The sequence below is a fragment of the Heterodontus francisci genome, chromosome 3 (genome assembly GCF_036365525.1).
Source record: "Heterodontus francisci isolate sHetFra1 chromosome 3, sHetFra1.hap1, whole genome shotgun sequence".
NCBI lineage: Eukaryota > Metazoa > Chordata > Chondrichthyes > Heterodontiformes > Heterodontidae > Heterodontus > Heterodontus francisci.
This window is the reverse complement of record NC_090373.1, coordinates 69,577,711-69,598,401: the sequence shown is the minus strand read 5'-3', so window position 1 is coordinate 69,598,401 and position 20,691 is coordinate 69,577,711. Positions and strand designations below refer to the sequence as shown.

The 20,691-nt window shown below is 41.7% G+C and overlaps 1 protein-coding gene across 1 annotated transcript in view; it reads left to right on the top strand.

Moving 5' to 3' along the window:
- Positions 1–13,602: 13,602 nt before the first annotated feature.
- The window catches only part of LOC137357031 (meprin A subunit alpha-like), a 60,520-nt gene continuing 53,431 nt past the window's right edge, over positions 13,603–20,691 (top strand). The window contains exons 1-7 of the mRNA XM_068022977.1: positions 13,603–13,751; positions 13,831–13,855; positions 13,967–14,020; positions 14,214–14,254; positions 14,352–14,427; positions 15,126–15,243; positions 18,413–18,588. Of these exons, the coding sequence (XP_067879078.1) occupies positions 13,686–13,751; positions 13,831–13,855; positions 13,967–14,020; positions 14,214–14,254; positions 14,352–14,427; positions 15,126–15,243; positions 18,413–18,588 (556 nt within the window). The 5' untranslated portion in view covers positions 13,603–13,685. The remainder of the gene's footprint in view (positions 13,752–13,830; positions 13,856–13,966; positions 14,021–14,213; positions 14,255–14,351; positions 14,428–15,125; positions 15,244–18,412; positions 18,589–20,691) is intronic.

The following is a 20,691-nucleotide window of genomic DNA, read 5'->3' as shown; positions in this document are numbered from 1 at the left end:
GAGATATGAAGCAACGAACTTTGTCCTTAAAAAAAAAATGAACCTTTATTTTAATAAGTGAACAATGGCCCAAAATGGCCATCGAAGAAAAAAGGGGATTAGCCTTTTGTGTCTTCAAACAGTCTGACAAAGACAAAGCACAAATCTTCAAAGCCAAAAAGCGTTAATGAAATCCATCTTGCACCTATCCTAAAAACATTCCAGAATTGAAAGTCTTCTTCTAAAACAAAGGTGTGAAATAGCCACCAACTGGACCATTGCGTGATTACCACGGGAAAGAAACCAGAGTGCCTCCTAACACGAGGTGAGAGGTTACACAGTTTTACCTTAAAACAAAGACAGGAAGAGAGAGAGATAGACTGACCCAGAAGGTGAAGCTACTTGTAAATGCTGGCATTCCAGCAAGCCAGAAAGCAACTGCCCCACTGGAAAAATCCACCATCCACATAATACAGCCGAGAGAGCTGGAAGTGACCCATCATCTTCAACAGAACCTTCAATCAAGAGAGAAATTGACAATCATCTCAGGCCTGCAGTTATCTGGCACTTGAGTCTCAAGAGAATTCAACTGGTATTTTGTAATCCTTCTCCCCTATAAAAACCTACCTACCTCTTTCTCTTCTCTATCTGTTTCTTGTGTGTGTATGTGTGTGCGTGCGTGCGGGCGAGCGAATGTGTGAGTGAATGAAGTTGCGACAATTTCAGGATAATATGTATTGATCAATAAACAATTAACTTTCTTTTTTTAAAAACCTACAGGAAAACTAGTCACTGTCTGTTTATTTGAAAAATTAAACCCCAAAGGGCTGACTCTTAATACAAATAAACTTGCTGTGGTTGGGTGGAGAGTTGAACTATAGGGAACTACCTACGTCACAATACGTGGCTGTAACAGTTCCAAAGAGCAAAAAATGGGGCTAGGGAGTGGTTGAGCACCAGAGGGTGGGACCGCTGTAAAAGGGGCAACTTACAGTGCACAACTAAGGAGGCTGCAGGCTCAGAGTGGTCTTAGGAAACAGCAAGAATCAGACAGCATTTTTACATATAAAAAATTGAAATTTGAGAACATGTTTATTTACTGTACAATAAAGATGTTTAAGAAAGACTATGCAGTATATAATACCTTTCATGTCCTCAGAATGTCCTAAAATTCTTCCAAGCCAATTAAATACTTTTTTCCAGTGTAGGCATTGTTGTAATGCCTACACTGGAATTCCCACTAACAACATGAAGGTAAATTACCTGATAATCTGTTTTAGTGGTTTTAGTTGAGGGAAAAATGACAGTCAGGCACTACACTTCAGAAAGAATGTCAAAGCCTTAATTAGATAGGATGCAGAAGAGATTTATTTGAATGAATCACAGAATTGTTACAGTATAGAAGAAGGCCATTCGGCTATTGTGTCTGCACCAGCTGTCCGAAAGAGCAATTCATCTAGTGCATCTCACCTTCCCCCCGTAACCTGCACATTCTTTGTTTTCAGTGAAATATCTAGTTCCATTTTGAATGCCTTGATGGAACCTGCCTCCATCATACTCTCAGGCAGTGCATTCCAGAGCTTAACCATTCACTGCGTGAAAAATGATTTTCCTCATGTTTCTTTTGCTCCTTTTGCCAATTACATTAAATATGTGCCCTTTTGTTCTTGATCCATTCACGAGTGGGAACCGTTTTTCCCTATCTACTCTGTCCAGATCCCTCATGATTTTGAATATCTCTATCAAGTCACCTCTCAGCCTTCTCCCTGAGGAAAACAGTCCCAACTTCTCCAGTCTATCTTCATAACTGAAGTTCCTCATCCCTGGAACCATTCTTGTGATTCTTTTCTGCACTCTCTCCAATGCTTTCATATCTTTGCTAAACTGCGGTGCCAAGAACTGGATGCAATATTTCAGCTGAGGCCAAACTTATGTTGAATAAGTTCAACATAACCTCCTTGCTCTTGTACTCTATGCCCCTATTAATAAAGCCCAGGATACTATATGCTTTATTAAGGGCTCACTCAACATGTCCTGCCACCTTCAATGACTTATGCACATATACACCCGGTCGTTCTGCTCCTGCACCCCCTTTAAAGTTGCATCCTTTATTCTATATTGTCACTCCACGTTCTTCTTACCAAAATGAATCACTTCACATTTCTCCGCATTGAACTTCATCTGCCACTTGTCTGCCCATTTCCCCAACTTTGTCTATGTCTTTTGAAGTACTACACTATCCTCCTTACAGTTCAAAATGTTTCCAAGTTTTGTATATCATCTGCAAATTTTGAAATTGTGCCCTGTACACCAAGATCTAGGTCATTAATATATATCAGGAAGAGCAAGGGTCCCAACTCTGATTCCTGGGGAACTCCAGTACAAACCTTCCTCCAGCCCAAAAAACATCCATTAATCTCTACTCTTTGTTTCCTGTCGTACAACTTAATTTCATATTCATGTTGCTGCTGTCTCTTTTATTTCATGAGCTATAGTTTTGCTCACATTTTTGTTGTGTGGCACTGTATCAAATGCCTTCTGGAAGTCCATGTACAGCACATCAACAGCATTGCCCTCATCAACCCTCTCTGTTTCCTCTTCAAAAATCTCCAACAAGTTAGCTAAATACGATTTTCCCTTGACACATCTGTGCTGGCTTTCCCTAATTAACCCACATTTGTCGATGTGCCTATTAATTTTGTCCTGAATTATTGTTTCTAGAAGTTTCCCCATCACCTAAGTTAAATTGACTGGTCTGTAGTTGCTGGGCTTATCTTTACACCCTTTTTTGAACAAGGGTGTAACATTTGCAATTCTCCAGTCTCTGGTACCACCCCTGAGTCTAAGGCAGACTTGAAAATTATGGCTAATGCTTCCACAATTTCCACTCTCACTTCCTTCAGTATCCTTGGATACATCTCATTTGGTCCTGATGTTTTATTAAATTTAATTATAGACAGCCTATGTAATAACTCCTCCTTATCAATTTTGAATCCTTCTAGTGTATTAATTACCTCCTCTTTCACAATGGCCTGGGCAGCATCTTATTCCTCAGTAAATACAGATGCAAAGTATTCATTTAATACCTCAGCTACCCCTGCCTTCATGTATAAATCCTCTTTTTGGTCCCTAATTGGCTCTACTCCTTCTACCATCTTTTTACCATTTATATGCCTATAGAAGACTTTGGGATCCCCTTTTATGTTAACTGCCAGTCTCCTTTCATACTCCCTCTTTGCTTCTCTTATTTGCCTCTTCATTTCTCTTCTAAACCTTCTATATTCAGCCTGGTTCTCCATTGTATTATCCACCTGACATCTGTCATAAATGAACTTTTTTTCCCTCATCTTAATCTCTGTCTCTTTTGTCATCCAGGGACCTCAGGATTTGTTTGCCGTACCTTTCCCTTCCGAGCGAATATACCTTGACTGTGCCTGAGCTATCTCTTCCTTGAAGGTAGCCTATTGTTCAGTTACTGTTTCTCCTGCCAACCTTTGGTTCCAGTTTATTTGGCCCAGATCCATTCTTACCACATTTGAAGTTGGCTTTTCTCCAGTTAATTATTCTTACTCTAGATTGTTCTTTGTCCTTTTCCATAGTCAGCCGAAACCTTATGATGCAATGATCACTGTCCCCTAAATGTTCTCCTACAGATATTTGATCCATTTAGTCCACCTCATTCCCAAGAACCAGGTCCATTAGTGCCTTCCCTCTTGTTGGACTGGAAACATACTGCTGTAAAAAAAATTCCTGAACACAACACATTCTAGGAACTCTTGCCTCTCTCTGCCCTACTATCCCAATCTATATTCAGATAATTAAAGTCCCCCATTATAACTACTCTATACTTCTTGCAACTCTGTAATTTCCTTGCAAATTCGTTCCTCTACGTCCTTTCTACTGGTTGGTGTCTATAGACTACACCAAGCAATGCAATTGCACCTTTTTTTGTTCCTTAGCTCGAGCCAAATAAATTCTGTCCTTGACCTCTCTGGGATATCCTTTCTTTCCAGCACTGTAATGCCTTTCTGAAACAATACCACCACTCCTCCTTTTCTTCCTTTTCTATCTTTCCTGAACACCATGTATCCAGGAATATTTAATGCCCAGCCTTGTCCTTCTTTGAGCCAGGTCTCTGTTATAGGTACAGAATCATATTTCCACATGCGAATCTGTGCCTAATCTTATTAACCACACTCGGTGCATTCACATACATGCACATTAACCCTCATTTATTTCTTTCTCCCTTACTCTAATCATTTGCTATTTCCTACTCTAGTGCTATCTATCTCTCTCAGTATTCTGCATGATATTCCTCTCTGATATTTCCTCTTGGTTGCCACACCCTGCCACGTTAGTTTAAACCCTCCCCAATAACACTAGCAAATCACCCTGAAAGGAACTCAATCCCAGCTCTGTTTAGGTGCAACCTGTCTGGCCTGTACAGGTCCCATCTCCCCCAGAACCGATCACAATGTCACAGGAATCTAAAGCCCTCCTTCCTGCACCATCTTTCCAGCCATGCATTAATTTGCTTCATCCTCCTATTTCTATACTCACTTGCACGTGGTACTGGAAGTAATCCGAAGATTACTACTTTTGAGGTCCTACTTGCTAATTTCTTCACGAGCTCACTAAAGTCTTACTGCAGGACCACATCCCTCTTTCTATCTATGTCGGTGATACCAATGTGAACCATGACTGCTGGCTGTTCACCCTCCCCCCTCAGCATGCTCTGCAGCCCTTCAGTGACATCCTGGCACCAGGGAGGCAACACACCATCTTGGATTCACAGAACCACAGAAACATCTGTCTATTTCCCTAACTATCGAATCATTTATCACTATTGCTCTTCCAGTCTTCCTTGTATCCCACTGTGCAGCTGAGCCAGCTGTCATGCCATGGACTTGGCTCTGGGTGCACTCCCCAGATGAACTATCACTCTCATCAGTATTCAGTATATGAATACAGGTTTGAGAGTGCGATACGCCTGCACTATCTGCCTGTTTCTACTTGACTGTCCATTGGCCACCCATTCTCTCTCTCCCTGCATACCCTTAAGCTGCGGTGTGACCACATGTATAAACATGCTAAGCACGAAGCTCTCAACCTCATGGATGCTCTGCAATGACGTCAGCTGTTGCTCAAGGTCTGAAACTCAGAGCTCAAGCTGCTGCAACTGACAACATTTCCTGCACATATGGTTATCGAGTACACGAGCAGTATCCTGGACTTCCCTGGAGAGCAAGTCAACGGAAGCATTAGTGAAGTACAGAAAGTGAAGGATGGAGCTTACGAAAGCAATTAGGAGAGTAAAGAGGGGATATTAGAAAGCTCTGGCTGGTAAAAGTAAGGAAAATCCCAAGATATTCTATGTATATCAATGGGAAGAGGATAACCAGGGAAAGAGTAGGACCCATTAGGGACCAAGGGGAAAATCTGTGGGTGGAGCCAGAGGACATTGGTAGGGTGTTGAACGAATACTTCACATCTGTCTTCACCCAAGAGAATGAGGATGTAACTATGGAACTCAGAGAGAGAGACTGTGAGCTTCTTGAGCAAATTATCATAGGGAGTGACAAGGTATTGGAGGTTTTGGCAAGCTTAAAAGTGGACAAATCTCCAGGTCCGGACGATTTGTGTCCCAGGATGCTGTGGGAGGCGAGGGTGGAGATTGCAGGGGCTCTGACCCAAATTTTTAATTCCTCTCTGGCCACGGGGGAGGCGCCAGAGGACTGGAGAATAGCTAATGTGGTCCCACTATTTAAGAAAGGTTGTAGAGATAAGCCAGGGAACTGCAGACTCACGTCAGTGGTAGGGAAACTATTGGAGAAAATTCTGAAGGAGAGAATCTACCTCCACTTGGAGAGGCAAAATTTGATTAGGAATAGTCAGCATGGCTTTGTCAGAGGGAGGTCATGCCTAACACATTTGATTGAATTTTTTGAGCAAATGACCAGGTGTGTCGATGAGGGTAGTGCAGTTGATGTAGTTTACATGGATTTCAGCAAAGCCTTTGACAAGGTCCCACATGGGAGACTTATCAAGAAACAAATGCACATGGGATACAGGGTAACTTGATAAGGTGGATTCAAAATTGGCTTAGCTGTAGGAGACAGAGAGTGATGACAGACGGCTGTTTTAGTGACTGGAAGCCAGTGTCCAGTGGTGTACCATAGGGATCTGTGCTGGGTCCCCTACTGTTTGTCATTTATATAAACAACATAGATGACTATGTGGGGGGTAGGATCAGTAAGTTCGCAGATGACACAAAGATTGGCCGAGTGGTTAACAGTGAGGAGGAGTGTCTTAGGTTACAGGAAGATATAGACAGGATGGTCAAATGGGCAGAAAAGTGGCAGATGGAATTTAACGCTGAAAAGTGTGAGGTGGTGCACTTTGGAAGGAGTAATGTGACACGGAAGTATTCAATGAATGGTCTGACACTGGGAAGTTCTGAGGAACAAAAGGACCTTCTGGTCGCCACATTATAGGAAGGATGTTATTGCACTGGAGGGGGTGCAGAGGCGATTCACCAGGATGTTGCCTGGGATGGAACATTTAAGCTATGAAGAGAGGTTGGATAGGCTTGGGTTGTTTTCACTGGAGCAGAGAAGACTGAGGGGTGACTTGATCGAGGTGTACAAGATTATGGGGGGCATGGACAGGGTGGATAGGGAGCAGCTGTTCCCCTTAGTTGAAGGGTCAGTTACGAGGGGACACAAGTTTAAGGTGAGGGGCAGGAGGTTTAAGGGGGATTTGAGGAAGAACTTTTTTACCCAGAGGGTGGTGTCGGTCTGGAATGCACTGCCTGGGAGGGTGGTAGAGGTGGGTTGCCTCACGTCTTTTAAAAAGTACCTGGATGAGCACTTGGCACGTCATAACATTCAAGGCTATGGGCCAAGTGCTGGCAAATGGGATTAGGTAGACAGGTCAGGTGTCTTTAATGCATCGATGCAGACTCGATGGGCCGAAGGGCCTCTTCTGCACTGTATTATTCTGTGATACTGTGATTCCCACAAAGCACAGGATGTGCACTTCAGACGCTGGAACAGTTCCTGCCATTCCTCGATTTAGTAAATTATAAACCCTGCTACTACAAATAAACCCTGCTACTACGAACAAATACCCTGAGGTTTGAGTAAAAAAGGGGAAAACTGCACACCAACCAACCAATCACGTAATTGCTTCCCACTGTCGTCACACTTGATTTTCTTTAGAACACTGTTGGTCTGCTCCGGCCAGCTCTTTATCCTCCACTGCTGCTCCCTCACAGGCCCACTCTTTATCCTCCACCGCTGCTCCCTCACAGGCCCGCTCTTTATCCTCCATCGTTGCCACTGTTCCCTCACAGGCTGGCTCTTTGTCCTCCGCCACTGCCACTGCTACCTCACAGGCCTGCTCTTTATCCTCCGCCGCTGCTCCCTCACAGATCAGCTTTTTATCCTCCACTGCTGCTCCCTCACAGGCCCGCTCTTTATCCCCCACTGCTGCTCCCTCACACGTCCGCACTTTATCCTCCACTGTTGCTGCTGCTCCCTCACAGTCCCACTCTTTATACTCCACTGCTGCTCCATCACAGGTCAGCTCTTTATCCCCCATTGCTGCTCCCTCACACGTCCGCACTTTATCCTCCACCCCTGATGCTGCTCCCTCACAGGCATGCTCTTTATCCTCCACTGCTGACACTGCTCCCTCACAGGCCGGCTCTTTATCCTCCCTGCTGACACTGCTGCCTCAGAGGCCCACTCTTTATCCTCCACCACTGTTCCCTCACAGGCCGCACTTTATCCTCCACCGCTGATGCTGCTCCCTCACAGGCCCACTCTATATCCTCCCCCGCTGCCACTGCTGCCTCACAGGCCTGCTCTTTATCCGCCACCATTACTGCCGCTGCCTCACAGTCCCACTCTTTATCCTCCATCGCTGGTGCTGCTCCCTCACAGGCACGCTCTTTATCCTCCACTGCTGACACTGCTCCCTCACAGGCCGGCTCTTTATCCTCCCTGCTGACACTGCTCCCTCACAGGCCCACTCTTTATTCTCCACCACTGCTCCCTCACAGGCCGCACTTTATCCTCCACCGCTGATGCCGCTCCCTCACAGGCCCACTCTTTATCCTCCGCTGTTAACACTGCTCCCTTTTAGGCCCACTCTTTATCCTTCACTACTGTTCCCTCAGAGGCCCACTCTTTATCCTCCACCCCTGATGCTGTTCCCTCACAGGCCAGCTCTTTATCCTCCACTGTTGACACCGCTGCCTCACAGGCCCACTCTTTATCCTCCACTGCTGATCCCTCACAGGCCCGCTCTTTATCCTCCACTGCTGACGCTGCTCCCTCACAGGCTCACTCTTTATCCTCCACCGCTGCTCCCTCACAGGGCCACTCTTTATCCTCCACCGCTGCTCCCTCACAGGTCCGCTCTTTATCCTCCACCATTGCCGCTGCTCCCTCACAGGCCCAGTCTTTATCCTCCGCCACTACCACTGCTCCCTCACAGGCCCACTCTTTATCCTCCACTGCTGATCCCTCACAGGCCCGCTCTTTATTCTCCACTGCTGACGCTGCTCCCTCACAGGCTCACTCTTTATCCTCCACCGCTGCTCCCTCACAGAGCCACTCTTTATCCTCCACCGCTGCTCCCTCACAGGTCCGCTCTTTATCCTCCACCATTACCGCTGCTCCCTCACAGGCCCAGTCTTTATTCCCCGCCACTACCACTGCTCCCTCACAGGCCTGCTCTTTATCCTCTATCACTGACACTGCTCCCTCACAGGTCCCCTCTTTATCCTCTACCATTGCTGCTGCTCCCTCACAGTCCCACACTTTATCTTCCGCTGCTGCTGCCTTAATGGTATCAGGGATGAGAGATTTCAGTTATGTGGAGAAACTAGAGCAGCTCGGATTGTTCTTCTTTAGAGCAAAATAGGTTAAGGGAAGATTTAATAGAGGTGCTCAAAATTGTTCCAAGTTTTGATAAAGTAAATAGGGAGAAATTGTTTCCACTGGCAGAAGGGTTGGTAACCAGAGGACACAGATTTAAGATAATTGGCAAAAGAATTGGGGGACATGCGGAGAATATTTTTTTATTTAGCAAGTCGTTATGGTCTGTGATTGCACTGCCTACATGGGTGGTGGAAGAAGAATCAATAGTAACTTTCAAAAGGGAATTGGATATATAGTGGAAAAGCAAAAAAAAACAAGCAAAGAGCAGGTTTGTGAGATTAATTGGTAGCTGTTTCAGAGATCTGACATAGGCACGAGGGGTGAATGGCCTCCTCCTATGCTGTACTATTCTATAAATATTAGCATTTCCTGTGTTTGAAATGCCTCAGAAGCCCAGTTTGTAGAATAGAGTTCCATTTAAGAACATTAAAACATAAGCAATAGGAGTGGCAGCAGACCATTTTGGTCCCTCAAGCCTACTCCACCATTTAATACAATCATGGCTGATCTTCTATCTCAACTTCACTTCCCTGCCTGCTCACCATATCCCTTGATTCCTTGAGAGATCAAAAATCTATTGATCTTAGTTTTAAATATTGTCATGGTCCTGTAGTTTTGTTTCCGGGAATATGCGGTTTGCCTTTCAGGCTTGCAAAGGATCAGTATTGCTTTAAGAACCATCCATACGCAGGAGTTATAGGAAGGTGCATTTGCCTTAGAAATAGCCATTTGGAGATTGCGATTCAAAGGGTGCATTCTTGTTCCCATAGATCTAGCCACTGGGAGTGAGCCTGCCGTGATACATTTGTTACAATTCAGTTTTGAACTGGCAGTTAGTAAGACAGTTTGTTCTAACACAGACAGACACAGACACAGACAGCTGTGATGACCTGAAGAAAGAGCTCTCAACCATTTAAACTGAAGCGATAGGATTTTAGTCTGTTTAATTATTATCTCTCAAAATTCTAAAAAGTCAAGCCAAGACAGAGATCTCTGGTAATTTAAATTGAAGAAAGGGAAGTTAGACTGTGACAATCTTTTATCCCTCAAAAACTCTAAAGTCAGATTGATTCCATTGAAAGTATTTGCAAGTCGTTAATTGTTGAAATTCGCTGGAGAAGGAAAGCAATATTCTGTGAGGACTTTGAGCAACATCCTGTGAGGACTTCAAGCAACCTCCTGTGAGGACTTCAAGCAACATTGGATTGTAAATTTGCAAGGACTTTTATTTTTTTCTATTTTAAATGGTGTTTATCTCTTTATAGTGTTTAAGAATTTAGTTCATCTAATTAAAGAGTTAATTTGTTGATTTAAAGACACCTGGTTTGGTTAGCCTCACTCAGGGGTTAATAGATGGTACAATTTGGCTGGATCTTTCTTTAATTTGGAAAGTTTTAAATGATATGTTAGCCGATCTGTGGAGCGATGGGATTGAATTATCAGTGTGTTGGTCCCACCACAATCAGAATCATATATTTTTATTGGGGGTTTTGGCAGGAGCGATTGGTCATAACAATATACGTAACGATGGAGCATCCACAACCCTCTAGGGTAGAGAATTTGAAAGATTCACAACTCTCTGAGTGAAGAAATTTATTTCTCTTTTGCCTGATGATGCAGATGTATTCATTATCAAAATTATCATCACCAAACTTAAGCCATTATCGATGTTGCTATCTTGCAGCTTTCATGCATGTTGCTGCTTTTTGAAATTGGGAATAGGTGGCAATCCTGACTGTGTAAACCCCAATGATAATTTTCCCTTTCAATTCAATTGATACTGGTGACTCTACAGTCAATCCATATCAACATATTAATCTCTCCTTTGCTTGACATAAAATAAAACTCAAATGAATAGTAATTAAATTTAGCTTGCCAATTGAAATGTGCATTGCTGTATCTTACAGAAACAGCTAACAGAAACCATCATTAATCCTACATGTGTATGTCACATATTTTTCATGGAGTGAATTACCTCATTTTAGGATTAATCGTTAAGCCTTGGCTACACTAACCCATACCGAACAAAGAATAAAGTGCAGGTTTCGGTTCATAAGAGACTTGGTCTGCTTATGAAAGCTGAACTCTAGCTGTGAAGATGAAAACGGATTTGGAAAAAAACAGTTATTCTGGTTTTTGTGGTATTATTTGAAGGAGGAATGTTGACAAAGAAACCTTCTTCAAATCTCCAATGTCCACCACAACAGATAGAAAGGATTTGAGAGTTTCAGCACAGCACCTAAGAAAATAGAGCACACCATCAGTACTGCACTGAGTGTCAACCTGGATTAAGAGTTTAAACTCTGAAAGGGGTTCCAAGGCCAACAAGCTTTTGGACCAGACGCAAGAATGCTACCGATTGAACCAGAACAATCATATCGGAATTATATTCTGGATGACTTTCAAAACTTATGCCAACAATCTTCATTGGAGAGTGAAAGAGAGAGAGAGTTTTGTAGGCATTACTCACTTTTCCAGGTAACTTATTAATTAGCCTTTTGGAATGATTTTCATAATCTACAGTCATAGTCTGCAGAGACTCATCGACAGGCTTGTGGCTGCCTGCAACGAATTTGGCCTAACCATCAGTTTCAAGAAAACGAACATCATGGGACAGGACGACAGAAATGCTCCATCCATCAATATCAGCGACCACACTCTGGAAGTGGATCAAGAGTTCACCTACCTAGGCTCAACCATCCCCAGTAACCTGTCTCTCAATGCAGAAATCAATAAGCCCATTGGAAAGGCATCTGCTGCTATGTCCCGACTGGCCAAGACGGTGTGGGAAAATGGCACACTGACTCGGAACACAAAAGTCTGAGTGTTTCAAGCCTGTGTCCTCAGTACCTTGCTCTACGGCAGCGAGGCCTGGACAATATATGTCAGCCAATAGCGACGTCTCAACGCATTCCATCTTCACTGTCTCCGGAGAATCCTTGGCATCAGGTGGCAGGACCGTATCTCCAACGCAGAAGTCCTTGAGGCGGCCAACATCCCCAGCATGTACGCCCTACTGAGCCAGCAGCACTTGAGATGGCTTGGCCATGTGAGCCGCATGGAAGATGGCAGGATCCCCGAGGACACATTGTACAGCAAGCTCGTCACTGGTATCAGACCCACCGGCCGTCCATGTCTCCGCTTTAAAGACATTTGCAAATGCGACATGACGTCCTGTGACATTGACCACAAGTCGTGGGAGTCAGTTGCCAGCGATCGCCAGAGCTAGCGGACAGTTACAAAGGCGGGGCTGAAGAGAGGCGAGTTGAAGAGTCTTAGCAGTTGGCAGGAAAAGAGACAGCAGTGTAAGGAGAGAGCCAACCGTGTAACAGCCCCAACAACCAACTTTATCTGCAGCGCCTTTGGAAGAGTCTGTCATTCCAGAATTGGCCTTTATAGCCACTTCAGGCGCTGCTTCACAAACCACTGACCACCTCCAGGCGCTTACCCATTGTCTCTCAAGACAAGGAGGCCAAAAAGGAAAGGAAAAAAAAAGAAAAGGACTCACATTTCCAGGTAACTTATTCATTAGACTTTTGGGTTGTTTTCATAATCTACAAAAAAAAATTCTTATGTACCCTTGTCAGGCAAGCTCCCATCTGCCAAGAATGAGGAAAATGAATTTTGCTACATGAACATTGATTTTAAAAAGTTTTCGGTGAAGAAAGAACTTGCTTTGAAAAGCAATTGGAGACTTTGGCTGGAAAGAGACATCAGCATATCCACAGACAGTACTTCAAAGAACAAAGGGGCGATTTCCTGCTCCAATTTAATCCACAATGGACTTTTGATGACCAGACATTGAAGATGAAAAGGCTAGCATTCCAGTGTAACTGCTAACATGACCGAATACACAGACAGAATTAGTCGGACTGGTTTGGTCACATGGCTGGCTGACTGTTGGAGTTTTTTGAATTTGACCTTCCAACAAGGAATTTGAAATGAGAAGGCTGTTGGCTCCTGGACTGAGAACATCTCTCTCCTGTCTCCTCTCATCTCGCTCTCACCAGCTTCGGAAACCATTGAAGACATATGAACACCAAGAGAGAAAAGTCTCCTATAGTGAACAAGGTTTAAGAAGAATACTGGACCCCAATGAAAAGTAAGAGCAGTCTACAATCAAGGACACTACGGCAAACTGGAAACACAGATACAGTAACAAGAAACCCCCTTTAGAGACTGCCTCAAACCTCTCCATTTTATTTATCTTTTCTGTCCCTATTTGCATGTGTGTATCATGTGTGCATGCTAACGTGGGCCGTCGTATATCCCCAGGCGTTAACCATATTAGCGTTTAAGTATTGGTTTAATAAATTTCACTTTTCTTCTTTAAACCTAAAGAAAACCTGATGTGGTCATTTCTTTGCCTTATAATTGGAAAGCTGTGAACAAGGATCCACAAAGGGGGAACTCAAAACACAGTGTATTTAAAATTAAACCCTGTTACAACAAGACCAGTTGAAGACAGTAAAAGACCCCTAGACACATTTCTCACTTGGTTGTAACAACCCTAAAGGCTAGGATCACTTGTGGAATACAGTCAACTCCAAATGACTTTTTTACTGTTAGAAGCAAGATTGTTTGACTATTGCCCTCTTTACATAATTGCAGATTTACTTCACTGAACACTTTATTGGCATGATACAAGAATGCTGTAAACATAATTTACTGTACAAAGTCCAGGAAATTAGATAACTGAACTTAAATGTGTCTGTGCAATACAGCACAGCTAATCTATTTGGTTCTACTACTCCAACCATGAACTCTTCTGGATTGTTTTTCCTTTGTTTAACATTATTGTTCAGATACTGTAACACTCTGGTGGTAAGAAACGCTACTTGCATATTTTAGATATATTTGTTATTCTTTCACCATTTCATCAAATATCATCCTTCTTTTCCAGATCAGAGAGACTCCTTCTGGAAATGGTATATGTTGAACTTATGTGTTTTTTTTTCCTGCTATATATTTTAAGAATCTTTCACAACTTCTCGGATTGTAATAGTTGAAGTGTTAATTTCTTGTTTTTCCTTAACCAGTTTATGAAGTAGATCCTGGGGATTTACGAGATGACATTCCACAAATAAATTTAGGTAGGATTAACATTTAGAACAAAAAATGCATTCTCCATTAGCTTTCAGGTTATATGCTTTCTCACTTAATAAGTATATCCAGGTAAAGTTCTTTAAATTAATGCAACTTATTTATTGTTATTTGGTGTGACTTCGTTGATTAGCAGACACAGTATTTTATGTTGCAGTACTTTTCTAATTACCTTTTTGTTAGAATCCCAAAGGTTTCTGTTTCAAGGAGACATTGCAGAGATTGTAAGTGTAAAACACATTATGCTGATTTATAATAACTCCATTTATAACACTACACTTTGTCTGTGAATCTATTATTGATTTCCTCACTTTGTTACAGCCGGAACGAAATGCTCTCAAAGATCCAACATCGAGATGGAAATTCCCTATTCCATACATTCTAGCTGACAACCTTGGTAACTATATATAAACTTGTTAATAATCAGAAGGTGTTCAAGCACTATTAGTTTACATTCTGATTTGAGTATCTATTGCTGAAGGTGTAACATCATTACCTCGATATTACTCATATTTGAGGTATAATACCTCCAAATATCCAGTCATTACTATCTTTACATTGACTACTTTAGAAATTTACTTACTACAAGCTATTAGAATTCAGAGGCAAAGTCATGTTAAATAAAAAATGCACCATCTTATTTTTGATTCAATTAATATAATTATTCATTGTTGTGTTTTAATTTCAAAATAATACTTGTGGTAGAATAATTCTTTTTGCAGTAGTGAAAGGCTGTTATTAGATATTAGAGCACAGATCTGGATCTAATGGGTAATAATTTGCGGCTCACTCATTATCTGATTCTGTACAATATTTTAATGATCCTGTACGATGTTTTTATTTGGCCCAATATTGATTCAGCTGAAGTATCTGGGCTCAGAATAATTTAAAAATAACCTTCCTGTTACAGTATGCTTAGTTGTAACACAAAATCTCACGTGCATAGGGATGATTGGGTATAATTTTTTGATAAATGTGCGTTTTATAGGTAGGCTTTAACCTCTTAAAAATAACCTCTTTATACCTAAATTTCATTGATTGAAAATATATCTGTATTCAAATGATTTGTTTAATTTTTAGTGTTTTGATTTTCAGAACTAAATGCCAAGGGTGTCATCTTGAATGCGTTTGAGCAGTATCGCTTGAAATCATGCATTGATTTCAAACCATATGAAGGAGAGGAAACATACCTAATTTTTCAAAAATTAGATGGGTATGTACAAAATCACACAATTGCATTAATATATAAAAGTAGAAATCATCATGCCTGTTCTTGTACCGAAACTCAATGTCCTATTACCAAATTGCTCTCTGTGTTATTTTATTGCAGATAGGAATTTTGTATGAGCTTATTCAGTGCTTGTGCAAGAACAGAGTAATTCATTATTTCTCCCCTACAGTAACTATGTAAAGGTATAAATAATATGGCAGACCAAACCCATGTTATATTTTGTATTAAGTCCCCACAATCTATCAATCCTATTCTCACTGACCTCCATTGCTTCCCATTCTCCAGCACATTGATTTTAAATTCCACAATTTTATTTACAAATTCCCCCATTGCCTCACTCCACACTACCTCTGCAATGTCCTCTAACCCGACTTCCCATCTTGCACCCTTCATTTTTCTGAGTCTAGACTACTGAGTGTTCGATTCCTTCTTGGTGGCAGAGCCTTCAACTACTATGGCCCATTTCTCTGGAATTCTCTTCTTAAGCCCTCTGCCTTTCTAGATTGCATCCCAGCTTCAAAAACTCCCTCAAAATCTATGTATTTTAATTTACCTGCAGGCCACCTTCTGTTGATTCTTAGTTGGTGTCTCCTCCCCCTATTTTTGAAGTACCTTGAAATTTTAAAAGGCTGTTTTTTTTATTCTTTTCTTGGGATGTGGGCATTGCTGGCAAGGCCAACATTTGTTGCCCGTCCCTAATTGCCCCTGACAACTGAATAGCTTGCTAGGCCATTTCAGAATAACCAAATTGTTGTGGTTCTGGAGTCGCATGTAGGCCAGACCAGGTAAGGATAGTAGATTTCCTTCCCTAAAGGACATCAGTGAAACAGATGGGTTTTTACAACGATGATTGTTTAATGGCACCATTACTGAGACTAGCTTTCAATTACAGATTTTTACCGATTAATTGAATTTATTAACTAATGGTTTAAATTCCATCAGCTGCCATGGTGGGATTTGAACCTGTGGACCCAGGGCATTAGCTTGGGCCTCTGGATTACTAGCCCAGTGGCATTACTACTATGCCACCGTCTCCAACGAAGTGGTCTACAAGGGTAAATTGTCATTGTTATTGTATTGTTCAGGAGAGACAGTGAGGAACTGTTAAAGGCAGCATCTACATCATATAACTAGAGAGTTTTGGTCCAGCAGGAAAATTGGCACCAGGAGATAAAGGGAATTTACATCAGATGAGAATGAAACAGGGGCATAGATCAAATGCTTGTATTAGTAAGATAAGGAAGAATGATGGACGTCATCTGTATCCAGAAGCAGAAAAATATGATCAGAAATGTAAACAAGCAAATAAATAATCAAAATCAATTGACAATTTTTGACAAGTATGAGTACAGTATTAACATTCAATATAGATTTTTAAAAGTGTATAGGTTATGTTATCACTTCAGGAAAATTCAGTTTTCTTTCAAATTTTCAACTTGCTTCAAACCAGCAAACTTTCAAAGCTGTGGGGCAGGGTTTCCTTTTGTTGCATTTGGTGTAAAGAATTATCAAGGTAGAACAGATACAAGAAAATTGAGTGTTTAGGATTGCACACCAGCAATTGTGTCCACTCAATTTCTAATCCTTTAATTTAAAAGGATAGAAAATCAGGCAATCCTCTCTGGTTTTCCTCAATGTGCTGTACCCGTACAATCTTTTATCCCAACACAATAGGCATATTTTTAAATGGCTGCGAAGGTGAGACCGGTGACATCTGGGTCTGCAATTTACCCCCACCAGCTGGCATGCTGGTTTGCCGGCATGTTCCCGTTTCTGGGACATTTTGGAACATGTTGGTTTGGGGGGTGGGGTGGGACAGCTACCAGCCCATAAGCAGCAGGTGGCCAATTAAGTATCCTTCCAGTCAGCATGTGGGCCCCTTGCTGGGCCGAAACACAGCCACTTCATCAACTATTTTTGACCTCACACCCTGGCCATGATCATGAGATGGCCACAACTGCAACCACAGTCTGCACTGTGCAGCAGTTTCCCATCTCCAGTAGTGGGCTTGCAGCTGTGGTCAGTTTAACATCTACCTTTTCAAAAAGTCCTCAGAGGGCACCTCATCTTGAGGTGCCCTCTCCTATATGCATTGGTAGCTCCCACCTCTGATAGTGCAGCTGCTTATCCCTCAGGGCTGGGGTGCCTCCTATTGGCCCTCCAGCCCTTAGTTGGACACTGAGCGTGCTCCCTGACCACTAATTGGCCAGCTTATAAAGAATTGCATTGGTGTCAGGCACCATTGCAATGTGGGGTTAGGACCCGGAAATGTGCCCGATGCGAGGTCCCAACCCTGGAACTAAAATTTAGCACAGCAAGAAAAAAATCTTGTCCAAAAAATATAACCACTCAGAAAGGGTACGTTTGGCCCATATCTACTCGCATAACCCAGGGTTGTAACAATAGCATCTCCTTGTGAACCAGATATGCATGTTTTTCACATCTTTATTGTTTCAATCCCTCTGACAGTGGACCAAGTGACTAGTAGTTGAGATGAGGTTTGGTACAATCATTAAGCTGCTTTATTGCAAAGGATGCTGAACATACAGAATAACAATTATGATCAGGTTTGGCTCGCTCAATTAGGAATTAACTTCACATACTGATACAAAAATAATAAACTCAATACATTACCTTGCTTCAGAAGCTCACCTTGCTTGACTTAAAGCAAATTTCTTAACTCCTTGCTTATGTATTCCATTCTTTTCACAACACTTTATTGCCTAGCGGTCTCTGCAAAAGTCCTCACAGCTTTTCCTTCAACAAAGGCGGATTGAACGTATATGGGTTTTTGTTCACCTCTTTCCTATTCCCACAAGGTGTTGGCGTTTGTGGTTGGCCAGAAAAGATGGTAATTAAGATTGATGTCTAGATCCCTTTCATGTCAGGGATCCAGGAACAAATCTGGCCACAATGTGCTTGTGTGTTCCTAGAGAGAAGAGTATAGGGTACATCGTTGGCATTGCAATAAAAATAAATTTGATCACATATTATTGTAGTGCCATGATATTTGATATTATAATATATTTCCTACATTACAACAGTGAACATACTTTAAAAGTGCTTGATTGGCTGTAAAGTGCTTTAGGATATCCTAAGTTTAAACAGTCTTTCTTTTTTTTAACATGTAAACACCATCTTCACTGAACAGGTGCTGGTCGTTTGTTGGTGACTTGCACAGTGGCCAAAATGTGTCTATTGGTGAACGATGTGACTATAAAGCTATTGTTGAGCACGAACTCCTTCATGCATTAGGATTCTACCATGAGCAATCAAGGACAGACCGGGATGACTATGTTAACATTTGGTGGAATGAAATTATACCAGGTATGATTTCAAATTTTCATTGTTTTCAATTATAGCGACATGCAGTTGCTTCCAAAGTAAATAGTGTAGTTGCGCAACCACTCATTGCAACATTTTAAAAGATACAATGACCTAGAAATTGGTCCCCGCACCCCAACTTTGAGTATGAAGCCAACGGCAGCTTTGAACCACCACACTGAAACTGTTGCACAAAAGGCCCAAGCAAAGTGACCAAAGTGCCGATTGGCAATGACTGGTCGTAGCACTGAGTTCAAATCCCACAATGGCAATTTGAGAACCGGAATTCAATTGAAGAAAAAAAGTCTAGAAATAAAAACAGCTATCAGTAGACAAAACACTGAAACTATCAAATTGTTGATAAAATCCAACTAGTTCAGTCATGTCCTTTAGAAAAGGAAACCAGCCACCCTTAACACGCTCTGTCCAAATATGATTCTAGTCCCACACTGATATGATTGACTCTTAACTACCCTCTGAAGTAGCCTAGCAAGTCATTCAGCTGTTTCAAACCACCAGCAGTCAACAAGGAGGCTCAATGCCACATTCTCAGGGCAACTTGGTCAGTTTTGCCAGCAATACCCATTACCCTAGAATGAATTTAAAAAAACACTTGTATTCTTCCCTATGCTGGGCTAGTATGAATTGTAATTGCTAGCTAAAAGTTACTAAAGTCACAATGCAAGCCAAATGTCTCTGGAAACATATTGGCCCAGACTTTGCATTAGTAATGATGACAAAGCTGTCTGTGTTTGCTGTCATTACGCTGCTGAAACTGACAGCAACTTCTGGAGTCCACACATGCACAGTTCAATACAGAAATCCAGAGGTTACTGTCGGAGATTCTATGCTACTTCATGCTGTTGAAGTACTCCCAGACTGCAATCAATTAGAAAACACTGATCTGACGAGAACTCGCCCTTTTATGCTAATTGTTTCACTGTAAAAAAACCTTGAAAAAGTTACACTTTGTTGAATGAGGTGTAACTTTTTGAAAATAGATTACAAAGTTCATAATTATTGCTAAAGAAAAACCTTTCTGGCCCTGAAAAACTTATGTTATATTTGTGGAATGTCAAATTTTTCTATTACCATAAAAAATTCCACATATTTTTATATTTTTTACAAGTTTGCTTATGCTATTTCTATTATTCCTAGGTACATGTTCCAATCAGTTATTTTGCTCGCTGCAAAATTTAATGAAAAGTGAATCAGTGCATTATCTGTAAGAATCCTTCAAAGTGATTGTCTGCTTGATGATCTCATTGTTGCTTGACACCTAGAGATCCCCTTGACTTAGCGCCAGATTCAAACTGATGCCTGGATTGGCAGCTTTCGTCAAGGTCAGCAGTGAGTTTTGCTGCTGACTATGAAATCCCAGCCTTTTACTATCTGATTCTAAGCATGATGCACTAACTAAATAATCATGTATTGCTTTTTTTATTCTTTTGAATATCGTTGGCATTTTCGCAATAGAAAGAAAGAACATGCATTTATATAACACCTTTTACATTTTCATGATGTTTCAAAATGCTTTACAGCCAATGAATCACTTTTGAAGTTAGTCACCATTGTTTTTTGCGAAAACATAGCAGTGAATTTACATCCAACAAGGTCCCAAAAATGGGAATGAGAAGGATAACCAATTAATCTATTTTGGTAGTATCGTCTGAAGGATAAATATTGTCTGTGATGGTGGAGAACTCCTGTGCACTTTGAATAGTGCTATGGGATCTTTTCAATCCACACAAGTAGTTTAATATCTCATCTGAAAGATAGCATCTTTAACAATGCTGAAATAGCTCAGGTTAGATTATAATTTCAAGGACCTGCATTGGGACTTGAACCCTACCACCTTTAGGCATCAAAGGTGAGAATCCTTAACATCATTCATTTTTTAAATTGATTTGTGGGATGTGGGCATCGCTGGCTAGCATTTTTTGCCCCTCCCTAATTGCCACTTCTCAGGGCCATTTCAAGAGTTAGCCACATTGCTGTGTATAGGCCAGACCAGGTAAGGACAGCAGATTTTTCCTGCCCTAAAGGACATTAGTGAACCAGCTGTTTTTTTTACAATAATCGACAATGGTTTCATGGTCACCATTA